This window comes from Trichoderma harzianum (genome assembly GCF_003025095.1).
Source record: "Trichoderma harzianum CBS 226.95 unplaced genomic scaffold M431scaffold_2, whole genome shotgun sequence".
Lineage (NCBI taxonomy): Eukaryota > Fungi > Ascomycota > Sordariomycetes > Hypocreales > Hypocreaceae > Trichoderma > Trichoderma harzianum.
Genome location: NW_020209250.1, coordinates 1,188,593 through 1,211,769, shown reverse-complemented (window position 1 = coordinate 1,211,769; position 23,177 = coordinate 1,188,593). Strand labels below are relative to the sequence as shown.

Here is a 23,177-nt window from a genome sequence, read left to right as displayed (position 1 = left end):
TGAAAGAAGAGAGACCAACGGCGACAAGGGTTGCAAGCGTCGATGTGCCTGTTAATATACTCTTACAGTAGTTGGCATGGAATCGTTCATGGGCCGACGATGGCTATTCCACCAAATGGGGCAAAGAAGTTGACTTAGATAGGTACTAGTACCTTGTGAGCACAATCGAAGAGAGACAGAGAGAAACCGCCGTCTTGGCCATCGTGTCGGTTTCATCGAAGCGCATGAGAAATTATAAAAAGAAGCATGAAAGAAGATTCTTGTTTCGGGAATACGAGCATCGTTTTGGAAATGCCAATGTAAAGGGACAAGGGGGGGCCTGAGGATGAGAATCAAACAAGGAAGGAGCCGTGGAAGCACGCTCTGCCGCCATCGTGACGATACGAAGCCGATACGTTCACGGGTAACAAGTACGAGATGTTCAGCGGAAAACCACAGAGGGCATAGGGTAGATGGTACATGTTGCCAATATAAATTGACGGATATTAATGGAGTCATGCCGTTGCGAATGCGGCTCAGCTGTCGGCGACACAGGAACACTCATCATGATCTGCATACTATTATGAGCTATTGCCGAGTTACTCACTCTCTTATCACAAGTCAGATGGCAGAGGAAATAGTCGAGGTAATAGTACAAGGCGAGGCGGCTAAGAAGCTCGTGGTGGAGCAGTCAATAAACCTCGTGTCTCTGCCTCTGGACGAAAGCGTCGTTGGCCATCCGTCCATCACAATTTGGCCAGAACGGAGCTCCAGCCAATCCCGCAGCTACTCGTGCGAGTAGACGGTTATTAGAGTTCCAAGTACCAAGGCCATCAGAGAGCCACTGAAGCTACGCTACACCCGGACACGTTGCGGACACGCTGGAATGAAGAAGCAGCAATAAGCTTCCGGCGTAGCTGTGCTTAGAAGTTAGCAACCATGTGCATGTCAAGCTGATGTCAAGCTCTTTTGGCGTTTTCTTGATAGCTGATGGAAGCCTTCGCCTTGCATTTGCTCCCACTAACTAGGCAGCAGTTCAGCCAGTGGCTTGACGGATCAAATGCAGTCACCGGTGCTAAAACCGTTTCTGTTCTTCTCATGCAGGTGTCCCGCTCCCAGCTTTTCAGCCTGTCGACACATCAGGCACATCAAATGATTGACAGCCGATGTTACACACATTGAATGCTCCAAAATCCATCCATCCATCCCATCCATCCATCGGTGCCTTGCTGCTGTTATCCGTGCCTGTAACACCCGCTACCAAATGTGCCTGTATTAGGCCAAGACCACTAGCACACAGCGTGGCCCCTCCCCAACGGCTACCAAATGGGGCGCTACTGAGGGGCCCCAAAAATCACCACTGATGTCATCCAGGGTCAAAGGACAGCTGCTCCCAGACCCCTAATTCCACCTCTGGCCCCTAAATCCAATCAATGTAATGCTCAGTTGAGTCCTATTCTCTTGTTCCTTTTTCTTGCTTCTCTCATTCTCTCTTCTCCTTCCCTTTCCCTTTCCCTTTCCCTTTCCCTATTCTATATTCTCCTTCGCCTCTTTTTGTTTTATTGGTACGTGCTCTCCTAAGCCACCGCGTGAGAGGGCGAGCGAGATGGGACGCCACAGCCAAGCGAGGTGATGGCCGCTGGATGCGATATTCCAGCCTCCTTCTAGGGCTGGTTTGGCGGATTGATTTGATGGCGCCCTCATGCATCAAATGACCCGCCCCGAGTATCAGAGCTAGTGGCTGTAGTGCATAGATTGGGAATGCCTGACTGGGGGGGTTGCATTTGACTTTTTGGTCTCGCTCTTTTTTTCCTTTCCCATGGCGTTGGTGTTGGGCGGAATCCCGTGCCTTTTTTGTCTTGCTTGCCTGGGCTTTCTCTAAAGTCTCTTGAGCAGAGTCGCAGCTTGACTGATGCATGCAGTCAGCCCATGCCATGGCGGTCCCATCACCAGACCCTTGCATGTGATATCCCGGGGCTGGATGTGAGGCAGAGGGCCAGCTTTTTTTGAGGCGAGACATGATGATTATCAGCCTTCCGTTCAATCTTTCATGTCCCCAGGCTGCTACCGTACATTACAAGGCGGCTGCTGTATTAGATACTAGTGCTGGTCTGTTGTACATAATAAACCAACTTGCCTTCTTGGATCTATTTTAGCTGCGTTCCATCCCATTTCCCCCTTTATTTCAATCTTCACCACCACTCAGGTAACGACACTTCGTATTAGAGTTAACCTTTTTGTCAAACCTCCACTTTCGCTTCCCTCTTGTGCCCGTTGCAGCGAATGAACGACATCATCACAGACTTGAGCTGTCGCTATTAATATTCCCACGGCTCTCAGTCTCTCATCATTTAGAGGGGGCGCCCAACCCAACCCCAAAGAGAAGAAGAAAAACCACCGCCCTGCGAACTGACTAGCATCCGTTGGAGCCCAGCAAATCAGCGGCCCCCCTTGCCCACTCGAATTTGGAGCTCCCTGTTGCTTTTGCTGCAACTTCTTGGGCTTCCCCCCCTGTCGATTCGATTTCCCCTGCTTGTTCCTCTTGTTCCTGGCTCCGCCATCTAACCAGGTTAAAGGGGAGTAATAGCTGGACGAAACATTCATCAATTTTGCAGAGCCCAATCTTTTCTTCCCTCTCCCTCCGCCGCTATCAATCCCTCCGATATCACTTGCGTCGTATCTGCCATCCCAGCGACGACATCTCATCTCCCGCGTATAGCGCATCAAGCAAATCAATCGATACCCAATCAACAAAGTTCCAGCAACAGCACTCGCCTCATTTCTTTTCTTTCTTTCTTCTATTTCTTCTTCCTTATCTTTTTCCAATCTCCGTATTATCGGCCTTTTTTTTTTTTCTCAGCTCAACCCCTCATTCCGTCTACCGCCACCATGTCTTTCACAGATGAGGAGCTTGACCGCAACTGGCAGCCCAACGGCCGACGCCCTCAGTCGTATGTCAACCTCTCCTCTCCTTGACAGTATCGTATTGCGACCGAAAAAAAGAAGAACAAAAGAATGCATTGGCATCTCATCTTGCATGCGATGCGCACCAGAGGCTGACGTTTGTAATGTTTCAATTGCGTGCAGAACCATTGCCAGAAACTTCCAATTGGAGCTGGAGGACATCTTCAACCTCGACGAAACCAAGGCCGAGCTCCAGCAGTCGTACGACACCAGGTTCGTCATCGCCTCTTCTCGACATCATATCATGCTTGATATGTTTTTCTCTTTCTCCTCTAACACGTGCATGTCACTGTCCACAGAAAATACAACATCAGCAAAACCACCGAAGAGCTCAGCACACTAGAGGCCCGTCTCCGCGAAATGGAACAGCGCCTCAACGCCGCTCTCCCGGCCGACCAACAGAAGGAATCCGAAGCCGAAACCCCCAAGCAGGAAGCCTCGTCTTCTCTCTCTGCAGCCCCCACAGACGACAGTAAGTCCAGGTCGCGGCCAGGAACCGCAAGGCCGGTCCAGCAAGCCCCCAGCTCTGGTGACATGCCTCCAACCCCCGGGGCCAGTGAAGGTGAATATTACGTTGTCACCCGAGCCGATTTAATGGACGACGGCCCCCGCTGACTTTTTGGTTTCTCTCTCCCATTGAAGATGGTGATCGCGAGTAAACATTTATAAAATCAACAAGGAACAAAAAAAAAAAAGAACTCAAAGTCTGCACTCTTTTCCCTATGATGCGTCGTCTTACGACAATGGTCGGTCTCCTCCGGTTGGGCCCTTTCCACGCCAAACCCTCGCATACGGTTTCTCTCCCAGGTTCTCGACAACGCGGAAACGACCCCAAGGAGCCTGGACTTGATACGACTTACAATCAAAGACGCCATCAATTGTGCAAACCGCTTTTCTTGTCTTTTATTCTCCCCACACCGCTCTCGTTCAGCTCAGGTAAACAAACAAAACAAAAACAAAACAATAAAAAAACTCCAAACCTCACGCATCTCACAACCTGAATCGGACCCAGAGAAACTCTTTTCCTCCGGCATACATTCGTTTCAACGACACGTTTCCCTCCGGCGTTTTTACAGGTTCCACCACAAACCACTGTTCTTCCAGAATGGAAGCTGCATCTTTGTTTTTTCCCGTCGTTGTTTTTTTGCCGCTTTGCTTTTACTCCCCCATTATTTCCTTATAATACGAAAAGAGGCGTGTTCGACATACGCCTTGGTCGAGTCCGTTTCGCGCGCGTGCTCACCAAACTATACATACCACATACATTATACCACATTAATGCACACATGCAAAACATGTTTCTTTTTGAAACGAAATGGGCTACTAGGGGGCAATTGGATGGGGATGGCTAGATGGATGGGGTCCACGGCACAGGAGGAAACCATTCGTTGGCCTCTCCCAATGATGACGGGCTGGGGAGTGCATTTGTATATACCACTTTTAGGATGAATGCAATACAGAAAGCTATAAATACTCGACAAGGAATCCTCTCCATATTGTGCGCACGGCTTCACACCATAAGCAGCTTGAGTCATGGCTATGCAAGTCATTAAACTTGATACATTTTCGCAAATCTCAGGTCTTTGCTATACATCTAGCCCTATGAGAACTTCAAAAACCCTTCGTATCAAAGAAGTCTGCATTTCTTATAAATTAACATGATACTGAGAGAACATGATACTAAGAGTAGGCTCATTCCAATTTTCATAGGAAATCAAGAAATCTCAAACCTAGCTTTGTGAGGAGCCACGATATCGAATCCGTCACTAGACATCATGCAGATGCTTGTTGGCAAATCCTACTCGCCCTCTTTCAAGATCAAATGCCAGGTACAGAGCCTTGAGCATAATGTCTCCCAAGACAGTCACGGACAGATCTTCGGCGCTCTGCATACCTCCCCAGCAATAGGATGGATCAATCTCAACAGGACCGTAGTTGAGATATGGGCCTGGAATGGTGAGGGTACGGCTGCTGCCAGGTATCTTGAGCATGAGATTGGGCAAATCTTTGGCGACTTCACAGGGGAACGTGAAGGCATTCGACAGCCTTTCGTCGACCTTCATGCCTGGGATCGTGAACCAGTATCCGCTAGCCAAATTATCGGGCAAGAACATCAAGGTAGTGCCAGTATCTATCGTAGCCGTAAACTTCTGCGAGTACCATGGCGTGGTCATCTCCCCCCAAGTGGTGAGATTGAACTCGACGTCCCAATGGGGGCTGTCAGGGTCAGTGTCGACCCATACGATTTCATCTGAGGCCCGGCTTTCATTGATGTAGCCAAAAGTAAAGACTCCTGAGGCGTTCCTATTCAAGTCAACACCAAAAACTTGATGTCGGAGTTGTTGCCGCAACAAGCTGAGGAAAGACGGTGCCGGCGGTTCAATGTTGTTTGGTAGTCTCTTGGCTAAGCCCAAGATGCCGCTCAACTCGATTTCTTCCTCAAAACGGCTGGTGACCATTTTCGCAGACTGAACAGTTGCATTTACAACTTTGAAGTCGCCTAACGAGACCGTGTCATGATAGACAATGCCATCAGCTGCGGTGCCGTCCACTATGGGATGGGTCAGTAAGGGAGAATTCTTGCACCACAAGGCGGCTCTTCAGTTTAAACTTACAATATTGCACCGACCATCTGGCATCTTGGATGAGATGGGCTGTCGTGGAGTCATTTGGGTGATATCGAGGAGCCCATGGGCCCTTTTCGTTGACACGATATGTGGTATCGGTTGATTGGATCCATCTTGAAGATATAGATCAGCATTTGGGAAACTGGCCAGCTGTAACACGAGGTCGTAACTTACAAGTCTGAAGATCCAGTATCTAGGGCCAGTTTCAATGTCTGTGGGGGACTTCCAATCTGCACATCGGCTACGTAGATATCGTCGCTTCCCATGGGTTCGACATCGACAATGCCAACTGGACAAAGTTAGCTCTCATCTCATGAAAACAGTCAAATCAGAGAAAGACTCACGACTGTCACTCAGAGAAAACGCCGACGCAATCTCTCTGGGCACCCCCTTGCCCCATTTGTGCCGGGCAGCAGCCCAATCACGTACAAAATCCCGAGAGGCATTTCCTTTGGGGTTCACGGCGAGAGAGAATCCATTGGCGTGTGGAGAGGCAACAACCGCGGCCAATGTCCACAGAGGAACGAGAAAGAGGAAGAGGATGCAGTGCCACATGATTCCCCCTCTGTTTCGAATTGTTTGCTTCGAAGAAGGAAGGGAAATTCGGATGGACGAAACTGGATCTGATATGCGATATGTTGGCTTGGTGACGCCGTTCGTCGCCAGATTTCAAGGAGAATCAAAGGAGTTAAAGGGGAGGAAAGCGGTAGAAAAGAAGCAAATCTCACAATGTTGTACAACTGGCTCAGGATGAAACTTGTAGAGGGTAGTCTCGCAACGGGGGAAGGTTCCTATCGGGTGTGATTCACTGCCGCCTGCCGTTGCCCGGCTGCCATCTGCCGCACCAAGCGAACACTTGCACTGCTATTATCTTATCATTATCACCGCCTGGGCAGTCCTTATCCTTAATAGATGATGTTTCTTTAAACGTCGGTTCCTACTAGGCATTCCTATTTAACATAATGGCTATGGACCCTCAATGGCAGCTCCAAATATATACCAAGTCTCAAATATATACCAGGAAGACCGAATCAGACGAAACACGTCGGGTATTTGCTGAGTTTAGCTCTTCAGGGGGCGGGTTGGTACATGTAGTCTGATCTCCCCGAGTAACATGAAAAGTTATGTGTGCACAATCTTCAACTTATGCCTATCCGTCCAAATAATGATTTGCAATCACGTATAGAGGAACATGAGTGGAGTGGATGGCCCTATGGTTACACTACAGCGAGCATCGGTATAGAACATCGGAATCTTGCCTGGATACTTAGCACTCCTAGCAGCTGACTTCCCTCCATACGAATGGTGATAGAAAGGTAACCGTCACATGAGTCTGAAGAAAACGTCCTTGTCATGCATTTATATCATTCAAAATCCAGAATACCGCATCTATATAGGTACTGTGACTTTTTTTTATATCATACGACCCAAGTATTTACTTCAATCCCAGTGTATCAAAAACGCCTTCCGCCTAGAGCTCGTCATGCTCCGGCTTCGCTGTGTCTTCCGCGTTTCTGCGGGCATCCTCCTCCTCCTTCATGTACTGCTTGACCAACTCTTCTAGCTCCTCGCCAGAGAGAGGCACGCTTCCCTCAGGAAACTCAAAGGTGGGGGTGGCCTTTTCGCCACTCTTTGTCTTGTCCTTCTTCGCCTTCTTACTCTTAGTGGGCTTCTTGGGCTTGTTCTTCTGGTATTGGTTGTAGCTCTTCAGTGCGAGGTCCAAGCTGGCCTTGTCGAGCGCATCACGTTTGGCAACCAGTTCGCTAACCTTGAGGACAGGATCCTGGGTGAGAGGAATGTCCGTCTGCTCAACTTCGAGCTTGTTAAGCCAATCCAGTGTCTCCTTGTAGAGAACCTCGAGGCCGTCTATTTCCTCAGAGTTGTGTAGCGGAGGCACCACCTCTTCTTTGGCGGGCTTCTCTTCTGCGTCCTTGGAACTTTCATCATCATCCTCTAGGTCCTCAAAGCCGGTGCTTGGTTTTTCAGCAGCAGTACTAGAGGTCGCAGATTCGGCCTCTTTGGCGGAGGCTGTGGCTTTCCACTCGTCGTATGCAGAGATCTGCGCACGCACAGTGTTGATGAATACATCTGTAGTGTTGAGAATGTTTCTCAGTTCGGTAATCAGCCCAGGTCGCCGTTCAGCCTCATCTAGGCGACTCTGAATTGGTCCCACAAGGTCTTGGAGAACCTTAAGCTTGGCAACAAAGTCGGCTTTCGTGGCCGCATCTCCCTCCTCGTAGAGCCAATCACTGGCTTCGCTAGCCTTTTCGGCCAGTGTCTGTCGCTCCTCCTCAGTAGATGCCGAGATGAAGGCTTCGTTGTCGACAAGATCGCGGACCCTGTATGTGTATGCTTCAAGCTGGTTCAGGGCCTCTTCACGCTGCACTCTAGCCTTGTCAGAGGTTGCGAATGCCTTCAATCGATCCTTAGCCTTGGTCCACTCAGCCTTGGTCAGCTGTGGGATTCCGGCCTTCTCCAGTGTAATGTCAACAGGAATGGAAACAATCTGCTTCTTCTTGACTTCCTCCTTTGCGGCATCTGTGGACTGAGCTGCCTCTCCGGATTTGGTGCTGCTGGTAGAAGCCGACTTGGCATCAGAGCTGGCCTCTTCAGCCTTGGCTTCGGCATCTTCTGATGCATCGGCATTGTCCTTGTCTCCTTCGCCAAGGGGCTTCTGGTCCTTCTTACCGAAACCAAAAAGATTCTTAACGCCGTCAACGAAGCCCTCTTTCTCAGTCACTTCAGCCTCACATTCGACTACAGCCTTGACGATCTCGACTTCGCCGTTCTCAGTACGAAGCTTGACTGCAACCTTGAAGTGAACGCCAGTGTCGGCGCACGTAGGATATCTCTCTTTGAGAGCCGCGACGGTTGCAGTTAGGTTGTTGGTCGAGAAAGTCTTGACAATTTTGTCCTCAGTGTCGACTTGCTGATAAAATGAACCAGTAAAGTCCTCTTGCTCAGTGAAGGTGATCTCCTTGGCCGGGCCACCGAGGGGCGAAGGGGCTGTCCAGAGTCTCTGGCGTTGTACTTTGCCATTGGCTGCTTTCCAGGTAATGCCGGCTGGGTACATGGCACCCTCTGAAATCCTAATCTCCTTCACGCGGAAGCTTGGGCTGAGCTCGGCAGCCCGGAAAGCCGCACCGAATACGGCAGCCTCATCAGAGTTTACGTTTGATCGAATTTTGTCTCCAGAGCCAAGGGCCTTCTCAAGGGCCTTTTGTACAAATGGAGTACGAGTTGCACCACCATGAAGGATGACAGATGTGAGATCGCCAATTTCGAGGTTAGCTGCTTTCAGAGCCTCCTTAATGGCAGCGGCAACTCGCTCCACATGGCCCTCCGCCATAGCCTCAAAGTCAGGTCGAGAAATCTTGTATTTGAAGTCGACATCCTCGTACAGCCCCTCAAAGCTGGCCTGGGTGTTCTGGTTGGCGCTCAAAACATGACGAAGGCGCTCAGCTTCCTTGCTCAGCTTTGCAACGGCGCGGCCATGAGAGTGAACTTGCTCAGCGGTTGCCGAGATTTTCTGAGCGCCCTTGGATTCCACAAACTGAGAAATCATGTCATCAACAATCAATGAGTTGAGAGAATCTCCACCAAGGGTCCTGTCCCAGCCACTGCCAAGAACCTGGATCTCTTGCACCGTCTTGTTGAACTTGCCAACATCCTTGACGGTACGGCTCTGAAATCTCATAACAGTGGCGGTAGTCGATCCCGCTCCCATGTCAAAGACCAGATGATATTCCGGTTTGGCGCCTTCGTTGATATTGGGGAATTGGCGGCTGGTGGCGTAGTTGAGGCCCACGGCCAGACCTTCGCTAACCAGACTAAGAACCTTGAAGCCAGCCAGTTCCGCTGCCATTTGCAGGGCTCGCTTCTCTTCAATGGTATAGAACGGCGGTACGGTGAGAACGATTGAGCGGATCGAAGAGTCGCCACCAGCAGTAACCTCTGCGTTCTTCTGGATGCTTTGAAGCTCCATGGCCAACAGCTCCTCCACCATCCAAGCCTCCTCCTCAGCAGTCAAAGTCTCCGTCTTGAACGCAGCGGTCCCTCTTGTGGCGTGCGCCTGGAGCTTCAACGCAGGATGTCTGGCCGCATATTCTTGGACAATCGCATCTCCCACTGGGAGTCCGAGGAGGGGCTTCAGATTCGGGTATACTTCGCCGGGGAATCGTGCGGCAATGGCCATTGCGTCAGCGCCATAGTTGCGCTCGGGATATTGGCCCTCAGCTACGGCGCCTTTTGAAGGCTTGAAAGCAACGGCGGAGGTTTCTTTTCGTCGAGAGTCTTTTGTAAGCACAATCTCAAGCGGGATGCCAGGCTTTACCAGCGCAGCCTTGATGTACTCGGTGCCCAGATCGACTCCGAGAACGGCTGCGGCAGCCAGGACATTGCTGGAGAAAAAGAAGATGGCTCCTAGGAGCATCAGTAACGGTGAACGGCGTTGTGATTTCATGTTTGTGGTTGTGTGTAAGTGTAATTCGCTGGCTCTTGAAAGAAGACGCTGTCCGAAACAGCGAAACCTGGATAGCGAAGCAGCCGTCCAGGCCCAGCAGAGATACAAGCCCTCGGGACTGCAGGAGAGTCAAGGAGCGGAAATCCAGTCGGGTTTTATAACAAAGAGCTTTCCAGCTTAGAAAAGAATGCTTCGGACCGCAGATGTGGCCTCAACTGACACCCTAGCGGGTTTCAAAGACTTGGCCGTGAGAAGAGGACAAGTTTCAATGACGGCAGCTGAGAGGCTGCTCAGTTAGGCCGGTCGAACATCTGTGAGGCTGATAGCGGATAAGGCCAGGTGGCGTAGAATAATAAGGTACTGCCTATTTTGTACTAACGCGCCCGATCACGGTAAGTGTCGGCACTCAAATGGAGGGGTCCTGTCAGAAAAACACGTTCAATTAATTGGGCACTTGTGCTAATAATAACAAAGAAAACCCGGGGAAGAAAGCATGTAGACAAGTAGAGTTGCAACAATGTTTCGTGGGCAAACTTTTTGTTATATAGTTTTCTACTACCTATGAATACCAGTAGCCTGCTTCAAAGATGCTGCACTTCCTAAGAGCCATGAGGGATTTACAAAGGTGCTTATTGAAAGAAGCCGCCCCAACCATCCCCTTCCGCCAAAAAGAACCCGAGACCTGCCTTTTTGACAAGTTCCAATGCAATGCCTAAAAGTCGCCTTAACTCAGCTCCGCCAACACGGCCGGAGAAACCAGGTAACGCCATCATGTCGTAATGTACAAATCACCTCCAACGGGTGTGCAGAGAAGCAAGAGATCAGAACTTACCCACGAACCGTGAGCCGGAGCTCTACGACTCGTTGCGGCGAGGTCCCCGGAAAGGGACTCCGCCACGGTCACCACCTCGATCACCGCGTCCTCGGCCACGTCCACGGCCATCTCCTCGGAAGCCACCTCGGCCGCGCCATTCACCACGACCGCGTCCACGTCCTCCACTGCCCTCACGGTCCTGTCGTCCCCGGTTGCGCTGGACCTGGTGGAATCCATCGTTGGCATCGGCTGGTGCAGATGGAGCCTAGAGTGAAATGCGTCAGTTAAATTCGCTTGAACAGGCAAGAGGAGTCAGAATGATGCAAAACACGTACCTCAGCGACGGGATCAGGGTGGTCGTCAGCCCAAGATTGCTTCTTAGCATCAGGGGTAGCGGCCTCCACGCTAGGCTCAGGCTCAAGCTCAGTTGTCTCGGCAGGGATGGCTCCTACATGAACCCACTCCTGGGAAAGGGAGATGTCGTGGTTGCTGGTATCCCAGTGGCTCTCAGCAACTGCATTGGCAGCCTCATCCGCAACGTTGGCATTAGCAAGACCGTTGGAAGCAGGCTCGGGTTCCACATGTCCATGACCGTTGGCCAGGATGCCGTCTCCGGCTGCAATCTCAGTTGCGGCCTCGTTTGCAATGGTCGGGTCGGACACAATCTCGGCTGCTGGCTGTTCTTCAGCTGCAGCCTCGGTATAGGCTGGGGCGTTGTAGTTTTCTGCCAGTGTCTTGACGGAGGCATCTATTGTAGTTAGCAGCAGATTCCAGTAACGCCCATCTTTTGTCGTTCCACATACAAGTTGTTTGGAGCTGCTCTCCAGGGACGCTAAAGATTTGGTCGTCAGATCCCTCAATCAGCTTCTGCATGGCTGAGACGGCATTATCATCGCCAGAGTAAATGGCAAGCAGCACGCCCTCAATGGCTTGGCTCTCATCCGAGTCCGGCTCCTGAGATTCCTCGCGGCGGTAGGCTGCCAGACGCAAGAATTGTGACAGAACAAGAAGCTTGGACTTGAGAGAGCTCTCAGAATCAGCCTTGGCTTCACTGATCGCCTCCTCCTTGGTCTTCTCGAGAGACTTGGCCCATTCTGCCTTTTCGGCCGCCGTTCGTGTCTGGTACTGCTCGTGGATTTTCTGGTATTGAGCAAGCTGCTCCTCATACTGGGCCAGGGCAGCCTGGAGAGCAGGCTTCTTCTGAATCTGGGTCTTTTGGTCGGTATTGAGGATCTTTTCGGCGACGAGTTCATCGAGAGATTTGCCGGGGTGCTGGGCGAGAAGCGAATCGGTCTTGGAGGCGTTGGTCTACACAAAAACGAAAGGTCAGTTCCATGATGCTCAACTGTGGCCAGGGTATGACGCAGAGTGGGGACCTACCAGCTTCTTGGCCGTGTTGCGAATGTTCCTGTGCCATCTTGTCAGCAGCCGCATTCATGGTATTGGGGGGGAGTGCAAGCTCGCGAGTGGCCCGCAATGTCTTACTTTTGCAGCTCCTTGATGTAAGGGCTTTCGAAAGCATCGTCCTGAGCCTCAGCTACCTTGTCGGTGGGGGCAGACTCGGTGCTGGGAGCCGGGGACTCGGTACGGGCTTGAACCTTGGCGGCCTTCTTTTTGGCCGACTTGGAGACGGCGGCTTGGGGAGCTGGAGCAGCCATGCTGAAGAGAGGGCGTAAAGACGATGGCAAAAAGGTGCTCGCAACGTCAATACGACAATCGTGGGTTGGTGTCGTGTGTGCTTGTCCACTAAACGTTGGTGCGCGCAAGGCTGGTGGACGGTAGTAACACGATGCGAACGCGGGGTTCAAAACGCAGCGTTCAGGTCTTAGGGGATAGAATTGGGCGGCACGGAAACAATGTCAAGTAACTGTGCAGAGTTTGGAGATGGAGGATTCTTGAGGGGGGAAGTAATGAGGTGTGGAGGAGGTTTTGTTTGTGTCGGGTTGTCGTTTTTTTAGCACTGGACTTTTAAGGTACCAAGGCGTAGCCAGGCTGAAGGCGTAGTGAAGCTTTTAGAGCCTAGAGGCACCCCCCTGTGCAGCCGGCAGCTGTCACTGTGTCTGTCCCCCCGAATTGGCAGTGCGGGACGTTGCTCTTCTAGAATCAAACAGAAGGGCTCAGGCTGCAATTCAAGCCTCACTTGATACAAACAGGCGGTCCAGCGGTGCCAGCGCTGCTAAATACTGCCAATGCCTACTGGCAAAGCTCAATTGCCCATTGTCGCACAGGAATAGGCAGCAAACGGAGCCTGTTTATTGACGTTCTCTCGCTCAATGCATCCTCACGTGCTCTCCAATTGTCGGGTCAACCAAGTAAACACAGCGGGATATGATGAGGCACCAATTCCGCACCAGTGACCCCATACGTGCATGTAGCCTGAGTGTAGTTGGGCCCGACTCCTGAACTGTCACTGCCTTGGGTTCATTTGTCTTTCCATTTGTTCTATCACTAAAGACGTCTTATCTCTGCTACTTCCAGCCTCTATTTGAGAAATGTACAATGTTTTACTAGCAGTTTTCCGTCACAATTCTTCATCAAAGTCGTATTCCATGTGCATTGATTAGAGCCTCATGGTAGGGGTGCGTCTCTCAACAGCCGGTATCCTCAAGATAGAGAGCACGCCATTTCATTACGGACCCGAGTTTTGGCAAAAGGGGCTGGGTCCTTGAGGCTTACCATGGCCCACCTAAGCTTTCTCATGAGACATCGGCATCTGCAGCCATTGTAACATATAGAAGCCAAGCTCCAGCCACAAAGCATCTCAATGGCAAAGCAGCCATGCCCTTGTTTCTTTTCATAGGAATCCAAGGTCAGCCTTTAAACTTAGCCAAAGCATCCTATTCGTCGTGTTAGTCTGTGCAGTGTAGCCTTTAGTCGTGGATTCCGGGAAGCATACTCGAGTTGCCTTTCTCACGCTCCGAGCAGTTAATCCACGTTCTCCCGACTGTTTTGCATGAATGGCGGCCTCTTTGACTAATCTGTGTGACATTGTCAACATCCGAACCTCAATTAAAGGCTCGCTCTGTAGCTGCCAACTGTCCGAAATAGAGACACACCTGTTCATAAACAAAACGTAGTTGAGATAGATCTAGTGATGTTGTTAGTGCCGCATCTACTGATGGGGAAACGCGTCACCCAGGACCATACCGTGATGTCGGTGTTTTTTCTAATGCTCATGCCCGCATGCGCCTTGACAATCTTCTTCAAGGTAGCCTTGGGGTAAGGCTTTTTGCCCGCCACCATGGTGGACGTCTGGTGTCGCTTTCTGGCGCCTCGCTATGCAGATGCAGCTGTCATGCTTGTTGTCTCAACAGCGCGTCTCCCAAATCCGTTAGTGACTGGTGTTCCGGCACTTACTTTCCAATTGGACATACGGTACAGATATGATGCAAGCACTGTAGAATACACACAGTGTCCCCACCATAGTTTCATACCCCACCATTTCCTCAGGGCCAGTTTCGTACCAGATAATCGTTGCTTTGACCTGTATAAGGCAATCAGACTTATCAGAGAGAGTCGAGGTCGGTCTCGACATCATTGCAACCATGGCTTCAATAATGCAGCGCCGTATGGTATGTCAAATGATTCCTCTATGCAATGCGCCACGACTTACAGCTCTGTTTAGCTCTCCAAGGAAGACGAAGCCGCAGACGAGGTCGAGGTTCGACGAGAAGACCAGGACAAGATCAACAGGTTCAGTCGGCTACACCAGCGAGAGCTCGCCTTGAAGGAGGAGCTGCAGCTCAAGAGCGTATGGAACACGACGCCATGCAACACACGGGGACTTGGCTGACAATTGCGCTGCAGAAGGAAAAAGAAGAGCTGGATGACATCTCCACCGAACTCGAGCTTGCAGACGAGGATGAAAAGATACAGTGCGTTTTGGTAATGACGGCGTGAATGCAGAGCTTGGCTTACCTGTGGCCTTCATAGATACAAAATCGGCGACGCCTTTTTCCACCTCCCTCTCGAACAGGCACAAGAGATGCTTAGCACCGCCACAACGAGAATAGACGAAGAGACCGAAAAGCTGGAAGAAAAGCTTGGCACCATCGAAGACGAGATGTCACAGCTCAAGGTTGAGCTTTATGCGAGATTCGGCAAGCAAATCAACCTGGAGACGTGACGAGAAATGTGATATCGACCCAACAAACTCCTTTCACCCCCGAGACTGCTCTAACGTGCGCACGACAACGCGGCGGCTGCTGTTGTATATGTTATATGCTGGTCCGCAACTCGAAGGGGAACGCAAAATTATCCCATTATGCCAAAATAATACGAATCAAAGTTATACTAGAGTAATCAGTGGAGCAGTGCAAGGATAATCTTCAACTCATACATCATAAGTGACGAGTATTATTCACTTAGAGGTCTTCTACAACCAAATGTTATTGCATGGCGCGGATATCGTGGTTTCTCCTCCAAAAAAAAAAAAAAAAAATGAATGCCAGAGCAATCGTTTACGTGTGCCTCTATATTTTTCCCATCATTCAACCGCCTGAACACCTGTCACATAAGCCATGGGCCTTATAAGCCTCTCCGTCAATGACATTACAATACACAAAGCATCTAGTTGATGAACGGCAAGACTGTTGAGCCTATTGATGTCATCTGGGGATCCGTTGGGAGGATTAAGCATCGCAAAGTACTTTATTGTGGTAGAGTGCGATATATGACGGTCTATGGTATGTTCTCAATAGTTGACCGAGGCTAGCTAGTGATATTATACAAGCGGTCTTTAACATATTCTGGGCCATTTTCTTTTTTCATCTGCTGCATGCAGTTCAGGAAGAGTCTCATGCCAATCAATCTGATAGCGCATATCCATCTCTTCATAGTATTCTTGCTAATATACTTCAAATCAAGGTAACAGAAACCGCAATCACGCTCTGAACCTGACTTCCCCGTGTAAAATTTGTATCCGTGCTGCCCGTTTCCTGCTAAGCTCTAAGATTGCCCAAGCTAAGAGATTGTGCCATGGATTGGCCAGAACAGGTTAAAGACGGCTTCCTGTTTGTCGGTACATCCAATGCTGATTTCCAACGTCGAAGAGCCCGTATCTCGCTGGAGACCGATGTTGAATCAGTCCCTTCATGGTTGCGATATTTCTCTTCCTCAGATGTCAGCCTTCTCCATGGCCGCACAGGGACGTCACTCATCAATTCATCTCTCCCGTGGTGACTCTGGCTGGACTCGTCAACTGGCTTCTGCGCTTCCGGTTCCATAGTAACTCCATCAACTTCTTTCGAATATTCAAGATCAATGGCATTTTCAAGCTTCACCACAGATGGCCGGTGGCAAGAGGCTAATTCAGCAGGCAAGTACTGCTTTGAAAATGTGGTGCCATATTTAGCCGCCCCTTTTGGTACAAAGTTTTGGTGCTCATTTGTGATAGTTGGTGTATCCGTTCTCACGGTCTTGTATCCTAAGCGCTTTTCGTTTTCATCATGCCCTCGCTGGTTTTCTGGAATTCGAAAAAACTGAGCTTGGTTCTCATTGTCGTGGGAAGGCAAAAGCTTTTTCAACCCAGACTTCACAGCCTTTCCGAACTTGCCAGCTCGAAAGCGTGATGTTGGCTCCGAAAGGGAACCATTATCGGCCAAATTCCTGTCTCCATCTATCTGTTGTTGATGAAGATTGGCGTTCCTCATTCTTTCTTCACAAGCTTGGAGGGTGCGTGGCTGTAGAGGGGGTATCTTGGTCAGTCGTTTAGCGGCCTTGGATGGTTGGCCGGGTTTTGGGGTAGAGTTGGGCGAAAATGTGCCTTGGAGATTGGTCGTCCATTGCTGGAGAATCCGACGTGAAGGACTTTGAGCTTCGTCCAATAAGAGCTCTGAGTGTGGTGTGAGTCTAGAGGTGTCAAAACCTCCTGACTGTCGTGATACGAATGAGTTCTGGTAGTCATGTACGCGAGCAAGTGTGGTCGGGCTCAAGTCAATCGGCGAGAAAGAAGCTTCTTGTTTATTAAAGGGTGAAGATCCACCAGTAGGAGGCTCCAGTCGCAAAACATTCGATTCCTCGCGTCCCAGAGCCAATGAGCTTCTTTCAGTTGAATAGTGTCTACTTTGCGCCGTACCAAAGCTGTTGGAGCTGAATTTAGATCTCCTTGGGACGGAAAGATTCATTTTTGCCATGAATGATCGGCGGCCCGATCCAATAGAACCTGGATGAAACTCTTCCTTGAAGCGGCTGCCGAAGTTCAGGGATGGCTTCTTACGGGATAGAGCGTCACCAAGCCTTGTCCCAATCGTCTGCATCTTGACGTCTCGTTGCCGAATCCTCGCAGCACCAGAGTAGACCAAAGATGGCCCATCAACAGAGGCCTGTGCTGTAGGACAATTGATCTGAGTAGTGCTAGCATCATTATCGGAGAACAGGATCTTCTCTTCCGCTGTGGCATATGAGCTCATTCCTTCGGATGCATGGTTGCTTCTAATGACAGAGAAGTTGCCTCTCCCTATAACAACCTTCATTAATAATGTACAGCACACGACGGAGAAATGCAACAAGGTAGAGAATGCACTCACAGCTAAAAGGAGAAAGCTCAAGGCTTTCTAAATCCTCTGCACTAAGATGATGTAAATTGGATTGAGACCGATCTGGGCTGGGCTGGAAGCTGGGAAGAACCGAAGGATAGTCGGAAGAGCTGGGATCAACGGGTCTCGATATGGCAATATCCAAGGTATCAGGCTTCAAGAGCAGATTCCGGCCAAGCAAGGTAGCATTAGCCTCGCTTTGCACACGGTTATTGGACAAGCTTGATTCGAATGATACGCTCTCGAACGAATTCTTTCGATCGTGAAGCTCTTCCACATCAGTGACTCGGCAACGAGTCGGAAATAGAGCCTCTACGGTACTATCGATCCCGCCAAAATCTTCCTGGGGTAAAGGAACTTGATTCCCAAGATTCCTATCATTCGTCTCGCTTCCTCCGGGGCAGACGGAGCTGCTTCGTGATTGCAGACCCTGGGCAGCAAGCCAGATGCCAAGAGCAGACTGCTCCTCCCAAGCATGAGCACCATGGCGAATATCGAACTCGTTATCCGCACCCAAAAAGCGTCCCAGACGAGGCACATTGACCGAGCATCCTGTCAACTTTTGAGATGTAGAGCTGTGTGTACTGGGTGGCCGTAAAGGGTGAGCTTGATCCCAGCTCTCCACGCCAGGTAATGCTAGTGCAACAGGAGGTTTCAACACCCCGCCTTGATTTTGCGAGGAGTCGCATGCTTCTTTATGGTGAGTTTCGGTAGATTGCGCATCTTGTGTCGGAGGCGGTTGTGTTGTATTCAGATGCGCGTCTGCAACTGTAAACTCCAAGGCATCTCTGGGACCAACTCTCGGTTGTCCAGCGTCAATAAGGGGGGAAAGATAGCGAGTGCTGCGGTGAGACATGTTGCTTGACTCGGCTTTGCTTTCTTCGTTCTTGAGCTCTTCTTGGATCCTCTGATGCCGAAATCGCCTGAGCTCGGCCCTTCGAGCAACCTCTTCTTGGCTGTGGCCCGCAGACGCTCGAGACCGGCGGTTTGGCTCGTTCTCATGAGAGATGTGACGTATCAACTTTGTTCGAACGACATTCAAGGCACTGCTTGTCTTTGTCAAAGGATTTTCTTCTTCTCCATCGCCATCGGAATCGTCCACCACCAGCTGTCCCAGCTCCGTTGGGTCTTCAGAGGGCAGCTCAGCCGGTAGCATCGACGCATCCCGAGATCGAATCGGCATTTCCACGAACTCACGCGATTGATCGAAGCAACGTTGGATATCAGGGAGCCCCCACCGCATACGGTGCTCCTCTGATGATTCAACCAAGTCAGCGTCTCCTGCAGGTTGTCTGCCTGGACGACGGAAGCCGCAGCAAAAGAGGATTGACATTCCGTGCAAATTATAGGCTGCCGAAGAGAGCGAATGGCAAACCCTCTAGTCCTTTAAATAAGTGTTGACTAAGAGCCTGAAAATGAGAAATCAAAAGGAATTTCGGTTGCTGGTATCAAGGTAGAGAGATAATAACGATCAGAACGGAGGCTCGCCTTTGGTCATGAGTAGGAGAAAGCTGTAACTGGGGGGATGTGACTTGCTGAGGCTCAAAACAAACAGAGGCCGTAGTAACTGCCATTTTTTAATGCTTTGGTCGACGCTTTCGAGTACAAGGAAAGAGACGATGAGCTCTGGAAGAAAGAACTAAAGTTTTGCAAATAGTTCCTCGCTTAGCAGTAAAAAGAAAAGAGAGAGAGATAGAGGCAGAGAAGGAGAGAGGCCGTTGGGGAGGTGAAAAATGCATGTACCCAAGTAAATCATCTCTGCGTGCTGAATTGACATCAATGCTAAAAACGTGCAAACTATCTAATAAACGCCTCTCTCTAATATTACGTCCATGATATCACAATTCCCTCAATTACCCTAAGTAGTAAATAATACAAATGTCAATACCTCAAAACGCGCTACAAAGATTTAAACCAAGTCACCCACAAACCCAAGCTTTTCCCTGTTTCCATCGCAGATGCGAGCCCACTCAAGCAACAACCGCCAAACATACAACGCCATATCTTCTCGTCTGAGAACCTTCTCTGCCCAGGCCTGGCCGGTTTCCGCAATGAATCGAGCAGCTTCGTCGCCTCTGCCCCTCGGACCGTCGGCGAAAAAGTTGAGGACCGAATACAGGTCCTGAAAGGTGTTGTCGAAGGGCGCAAAGTGCATCCAGGGAATGAGTCGGTCGTCGTGCCACTCGGCGTATACCGTCGCCTTAAGCGGCATGCTGGTTGATCGCAGAAAGCCGCGATATCGAGCGCTAAAGGAATTGCCGTCGACATCGGGGAGAAACTTGTAGCCGTATTGTTCTTTCATTGGGACGCGCTCCACCTCGTGATAGTACGGCTCGAGAAATGCGCATGCGTCGGGAGGGCAGAGCTTGACGAAGCCGGCGTTCGCATTCTCGTTGAGCCAGGCTCCAACTTGTCCCTGAGACAGATGCTCGCTGTTATAGAGCCGTCGCGACGGCATTTCGAATGTCGGGGCTCGTTCGTTGCGGTGCTCCATCTCGCTGACAGTTGTGCCGTTGAGCATTTGGATGAGCCTGTGACGGTGGAAGTGTTGCCACATATCTTCGCCAGCACGGCCGCCGGAAGCCTCTCCTCGCCAGACAATGCCGTCTTTTTTGTGTTTCCAAGAGACCCCGTGGTCTTCACCTCCGGCGTAGAACTCGTCGTTGACCAGGTACATTGCTCCCGGGATGAGGATCTCATTATTCGCCATAAGCTTCGAGCCGCCAAACAACGGAATCAGCTCCTCCGTGGAGGACAGGCTGACGGGCTTGACAAAAGTACCATGTAACTGGCGCAAGTGTGGCTGTATGCAAGGGTCCATGGCTGCTGTCCAGTTTCGCACGAAGCCTTTGTAAGAGTATGACGGGTTCCATTCATTAGGAATGCTGGCGGGGGCAGTGAAATCCGTTACACTTTGGACGCCGTAAGCAGGTGTATCTGGACCGCACGTCTTGACGAACAAGTCCCAGTATGAAGCATCGTCAAAGGAATGCCATTTAGGATCGTACGGTTCCAATTTGGCATCATCAATACGCTTCAAACCCTTGAACTGATTGGTAACTTCTTTGGTAGGAGTGATTTTCCTGCTCTCTTGTTCTTTTTGTCGAAGTTTTGTGATTTCATCGAAAGGGACGAGGATTCGAGATTCGTCCATGTAGTTTATAGGCATGTCGACGTCAGGCAAGTGTTCAGCAAACTCGCTGACCAGTTCCGTCCAGAGCTGCAGCCAAATCACTCTCCCTTCGACGTCTCCTACACCTTCGGCCGTTCCATTTCGCACTTTGACAACGTGGAACCAAGAACTGGCTCGCTTGGCGATTGTCTCTGTGTCAAGGGACCAAAAGGGGGCCAAGTCGGTATAGATGCGATCGAAGAAGTCTTCGACAATGATTGCGTTGTTTTCGAGCGCGCCTGCGACCCATTTGTCAAAGCCTGGCGGCGGGTGTCTCCCTCTTCGCTCTCGATACCTAGCAGCAGCGCTTGTAATATTGTCACTGCGCTTTTCCATTAAATCCTCATGATGGGCTTTGGCTTCGACCATAAGCTTCAAGATGGGATGCTCTATCCAGGAAGCAAACGACCCCTGATTCCCCAAGATGACCAAAGGGCGTCGAGGTTCTAAGTCGGGCCATAGTCTATAGGTTGTAAACAAAAAAGCAACCACAAACAAAAGAATTAAAACTTTTACAGCAGCCTTTGGGTATAAACCCAGCCGCTTTCGAACATCGAACATAGAAAGGATTGGAAAGGGGAACGACCCAAACCGTCACAGTTGGCGAGTAGCCAGAGGAGGAACAAAAGCAGAATACAGCCTACTAAGGAGAAGAGGTACCCAAGTTTCAAGTTCTACATGTCTAACTGAGCCAGGGGGTACATTGACTGTAATTGGCTTACGCGGCTATAAGGATAGAGATGATGGCAAGTGTGGAATTAGTCCGTCAATACGAATTTGTTGGATGGGTGTTGTGGATGCTTGAAGGAGGCTTGGCGAGGCAAGCTTCGGAGTAAACTGGCGGCGGAATGCTTTTGCCAGGGTGTGATAATGTTAAATTATGCATCTATCTTTGTAGTATTTGCATGAAACGGGGTCAGATTGTCAACATCAGTAGTCAAGAATCCATATCGAGTAATTTATGGCCCATCTGGGTACGCTTCCCATGGAAGATGGCGAAGAATATGCAGTTACACAAACACTAGCTTACTGTTATCGACAAGGATGAAGACAAATGTCGGTCTCTAGGTGAAAATTAAAGTGAACACGCGTACTCTGACATGTTAGATCAGAAGCAGTTTGGCGTCAGATGCACTTCTCTTGCGGAACTTCGGCTCCGATCCCAACTTTCCGTGACAATTACCAGTTAGAAAGCCTCTCTCCAACTATTTAAAGAGCCAATCACCCCTTGGTTCAGGAAATGGGTTTAGCTGAGCTCTGCGTGAGCTTGAGAGAGTTTCAGTCTACTCCATACTCGGTAACTTTAATCATTCTTATTCTGACAAGTCAATCCTTCGACAAGTTGAGAGCAGCCGCTTGTCAAAGATAGCGTTTGTTAGCTCATGTCTAGTTTCGGAGAACTGTTCCGGGAAGAGATTTTAAGTAAAATGATGCTTTGCCACTATAACTTTTAGCACATAAACAGAATTAGAGAGGGTGAAAAGTCGTTCTTCTGGCAACTTTTCACCTTGACTTCAACTTTTCCCATCCTCAACAGAGCCGTTTCTACACAGTTCTCAAATTAGAATCCGCGTATTTCTGATTACGGATTGACGACAAATCATTAGTACATATTTCCGAGCATTGTCCCAGAATAGATTAGCTGCCAATTCGTGCCGTGGCAGTGCCAGGATAAATTCTGCCGCCCCTTGGTCGCGATTCTTACGGAAGTCGAATATATTCCCGAGCCGCTTTTTGGAGGATAAAGAGCAGCAAACCAATGGTTATAAGTGTAAGTAAAACCCCCAAATCCACCCTACTCCGTAGGCAATTGTTTGCGAGTTGATGCGAGAAAAATAAGACGCTCCGACCCATAGCTAGTCGCATCAAAATAAGCAAATTCGTTATAAGAATAAAGCTGTGTCGATAACATCAAATGGTAAGTTGATTGGAAGTGACGAGCTTTAGAGTTAGGGCGACACTCTTTGGTTCAAAGCACTGGTACAAAGCGCAATAAAAATGCCCTCCACAACGAAGTAGTATAAGAAACTTCGGCATCTATTTAAAGCACTGAACGGCCATTGCGAATACTGGTGTCGATGAGTTTTCCCTCCTTTTCCATTGATCCGTCACTTCGTCCGAACGGTGCTCCAGCCACGGTCGAATTATAAGACTCTATTGGTGCAATTACGACTGTTGCAGGTTTTGTCGTTGACATCCATGACATAACCCAAATAGCTCCCCGTTCAAATGCCTAATCCAGCCAAATCCGAAGCCAATCTAGCCGCTTGAAGGCGACTCGAGTCAGACCAACGAGTGACTAAGCCATGATACAACGGCCAATCAAATGAGCCCCTTACCACCGTAACCACCTGTATCACCGAATCGACCGCGGACGAAGCTTTTCTCATGGGTTTAAATGCAAATACAACGTTGACCTCAAATAAGGTGGCTATGTTGACTGCAGCCGGGCAAATCACACTAATTGAACATGAAGCCCTTGGCCAATGTGGTCGATTTAAACCCCCTTCGGCATTTCTGCAGCCTTATTGACCTAGCGGATGCCCTATTAACAGTCCTTCTATATCTCTCCGTTCACCGAAGCCAACTCATCTCAATCTTCTATTAGTTTCCTTTTCTCTCT

The 23,177-nt window shown here is 49.8% G+C and overlaps 11 protein-coding genes across 11 annotated transcripts; 2 read left to right on the top strand and 9 right to left on the bottom strand.

Moving 5' to 3' along the window:
- Positions 1-1,398: 1,398 nt before the first annotated feature.
- M431DRAFT_289141 (hypothetical protein) lies at positions 1,399-2,417 on the bottom strand. Its single transcript, XM_024914080.1, has one exon. The coding sequence runs from the start codon at positions 1,997-1,999 to the stop codon at positions 1,463-1,465; it is 537 nt and encodes a 178-aa protein (XP_024778558.1). The 5' UTR covers positions 2,000-2,417; the 3' UTR covers positions 1,399-1,462.
- M431DRAFT_503838 (hypothetical protein) lies at positions 2,093-2,916 on the bottom strand. The gene has a single exon (XM_024918365.1). It carries the CDS (start codon positions 2,701-2,703, stop codon positions 2,182-2,184), a length of 522 nt encoding a protein of 173 aa, XP_024778557.1. The 5' UTR covers positions 2,704-2,916; the 3' UTR covers positions 2,093-2,181.
- On the top strand, positions 2,869-3,558 carry M431DRAFT_478030 (hypothetical protein; the record flags this gene model as incomplete). Its single annotated transcript, XM_024915632.1, has 3 exons — positions 2,869-2,930; positions 3,067-3,156; positions 3,243-3,558. The coding sequence occupies 3 exons, from the start codon at positions 2,869-2,871 to the stop codon at positions 3,556-3,558; spliced, it is 468 nt and encodes a 155-aa protein (XP_024778556.1).
- Positions 3,559-3,884: 326 nt separating this feature from the next.
- On the bottom strand, positions 3,885-4,546 carry M431DRAFT_289143 (hypothetical protein). Its single transcript, XM_024914081.1, has one exon. The coding sequence runs from the start codon at positions 4,491-4,493 to the stop codon at positions 4,209-4,211; it is 285 nt and encodes a 94-aa protein (XP_024778555.1). The 5' UTR covers positions 4,494-4,546; the 3' UTR covers positions 3,885-4,208.
- A 163-nt stretch (positions 4,547-4,709) lies between these two features.
- Positions 4,710-6,125, bottom strand: M431DRAFT_490506 (hypothetical protein; the record flags this gene model as incomplete). Its single annotated transcript, XM_024916807.1, has 4 exons — positions 4,710-5,494; positions 5,559-5,683; positions 5,745-5,859; positions 5,915-6,125. 4 exons carry the CDS (start codon positions 6,123-6,125, stop codon positions 4,710-4,712), a joined length of 1,236 nt encoding a protein of 411 aa, XP_024778554.1.
- Positions 6,126-6,908: 783 nt separating this feature from the next.
- On the bottom strand, positions 6,909-10,301 carry M431DRAFT_503836 (hypothetical protein). The gene has a single exon (XM_024918364.1). The coding sequence runs from the start codon at positions 10,000-10,002 to the stop codon at positions 7,042-7,044; it is 2,961 nt and encodes a 986-aa protein (XP_024778553.1). The 5' UTR covers positions 10,003-10,301; the 3' UTR covers positions 6,909-7,041.
- Positions 10,302-10,515: 214 nt separating this feature from the next.
- On the bottom strand, positions 10,516-12,980 carry M431DRAFT_503835 (hypothetical protein). Its single transcript, XM_024918363.1, has 5 exons — positions 12,332-12,980; positions 12,227-12,254; positions 11,650-12,154; positions 11,182-11,594; positions 10,516-11,111 (listed from the first exon to the last, which is right to left on the bottom strand). Exons 1-5 carry the CDS (start codon positions 12,502-12,504, stop codon positions 10,887-10,889), a joined length of 1,344 nt encoding a protein of 447 aa, XP_024778552.1. The 5' UTR covers positions 12,505-12,980; the 3' UTR covers positions 10,516-10,886.
- Positions 12,981-13,201: 221 nt separating this feature from the next.
- On the bottom strand, positions 13,202-14,137 carry M431DRAFT_106434 (hypothetical protein). Its single transcript, XM_024911615.1, has 4 exons — positions 13,994-14,137; positions 13,903-13,934; positions 13,743-13,824; positions 13,202-13,683 (listed from the first exon to the last, which is right to left on the bottom strand). Exons 1-4 carry the CDS (start codon positions 14,087-14,089, stop codon positions 13,657-13,659), a joined length of 237 nt encoding a protein of 78 aa, XP_024778551.1. The 5' UTR covers positions 14,090-14,137; the 3' UTR covers positions 13,202-13,656.
- Positions 14,138-14,319: 182 nt separating this feature from the next.
- Positions 14,320-15,266, top strand: M431DRAFT_106433 (hypothetical protein). Its single transcript, XM_024911614.1, has 4 exons — positions 14,320-14,418; positions 14,472-14,597; positions 14,654-14,721; positions 14,780-15,266. The coding sequence occupies exons 1-4, from the start codon at positions 14,392-14,394 to the stop codon at positions 14,970-14,972; spliced, it is 414 nt and encodes a 137-aa protein (XP_024778550.1). The 5' UTR covers positions 14,320-14,391; the 3' UTR covers positions 14,973-15,266.
- A 520-nt stretch (positions 15,267-15,786) lies between these two features.
- On the bottom strand, positions 15,787-18,715 carry M431DRAFT_76444 (hypothetical protein; the record flags this gene model as incomplete). The annotated part of the gene is made up of 2 exons (XM_024922465.1): positions 15,787-17,303; positions 17,374-18,715. The coding sequence occupies 2 exons, from the start codon at positions 18,713-18,715 to the stop codon at positions 15,787-15,789; spliced, it is 2,859 nt and encodes a 952-aa protein (XP_024778549.1).
- A 576-nt stretch (positions 18,716-19,291) lies between these two features.
- M431DRAFT_490500 (glycosyltransferase family 90 protein) lies at positions 19,292-20,923 on the bottom strand (the record flags this gene model as incomplete). Its single annotated transcript, XM_024916806.1, has 1 exon — positions 19,292-20,923. One exon carries the CDS (start codon positions 20,921-20,923, stop codon positions 19,292-19,294), a length of 1,632 nt encoding a protein of 543 aa, XP_024778548.1.
- Between the last annotated feature and the right edge of the window lie 2,254 nt (positions 20,924-23,177).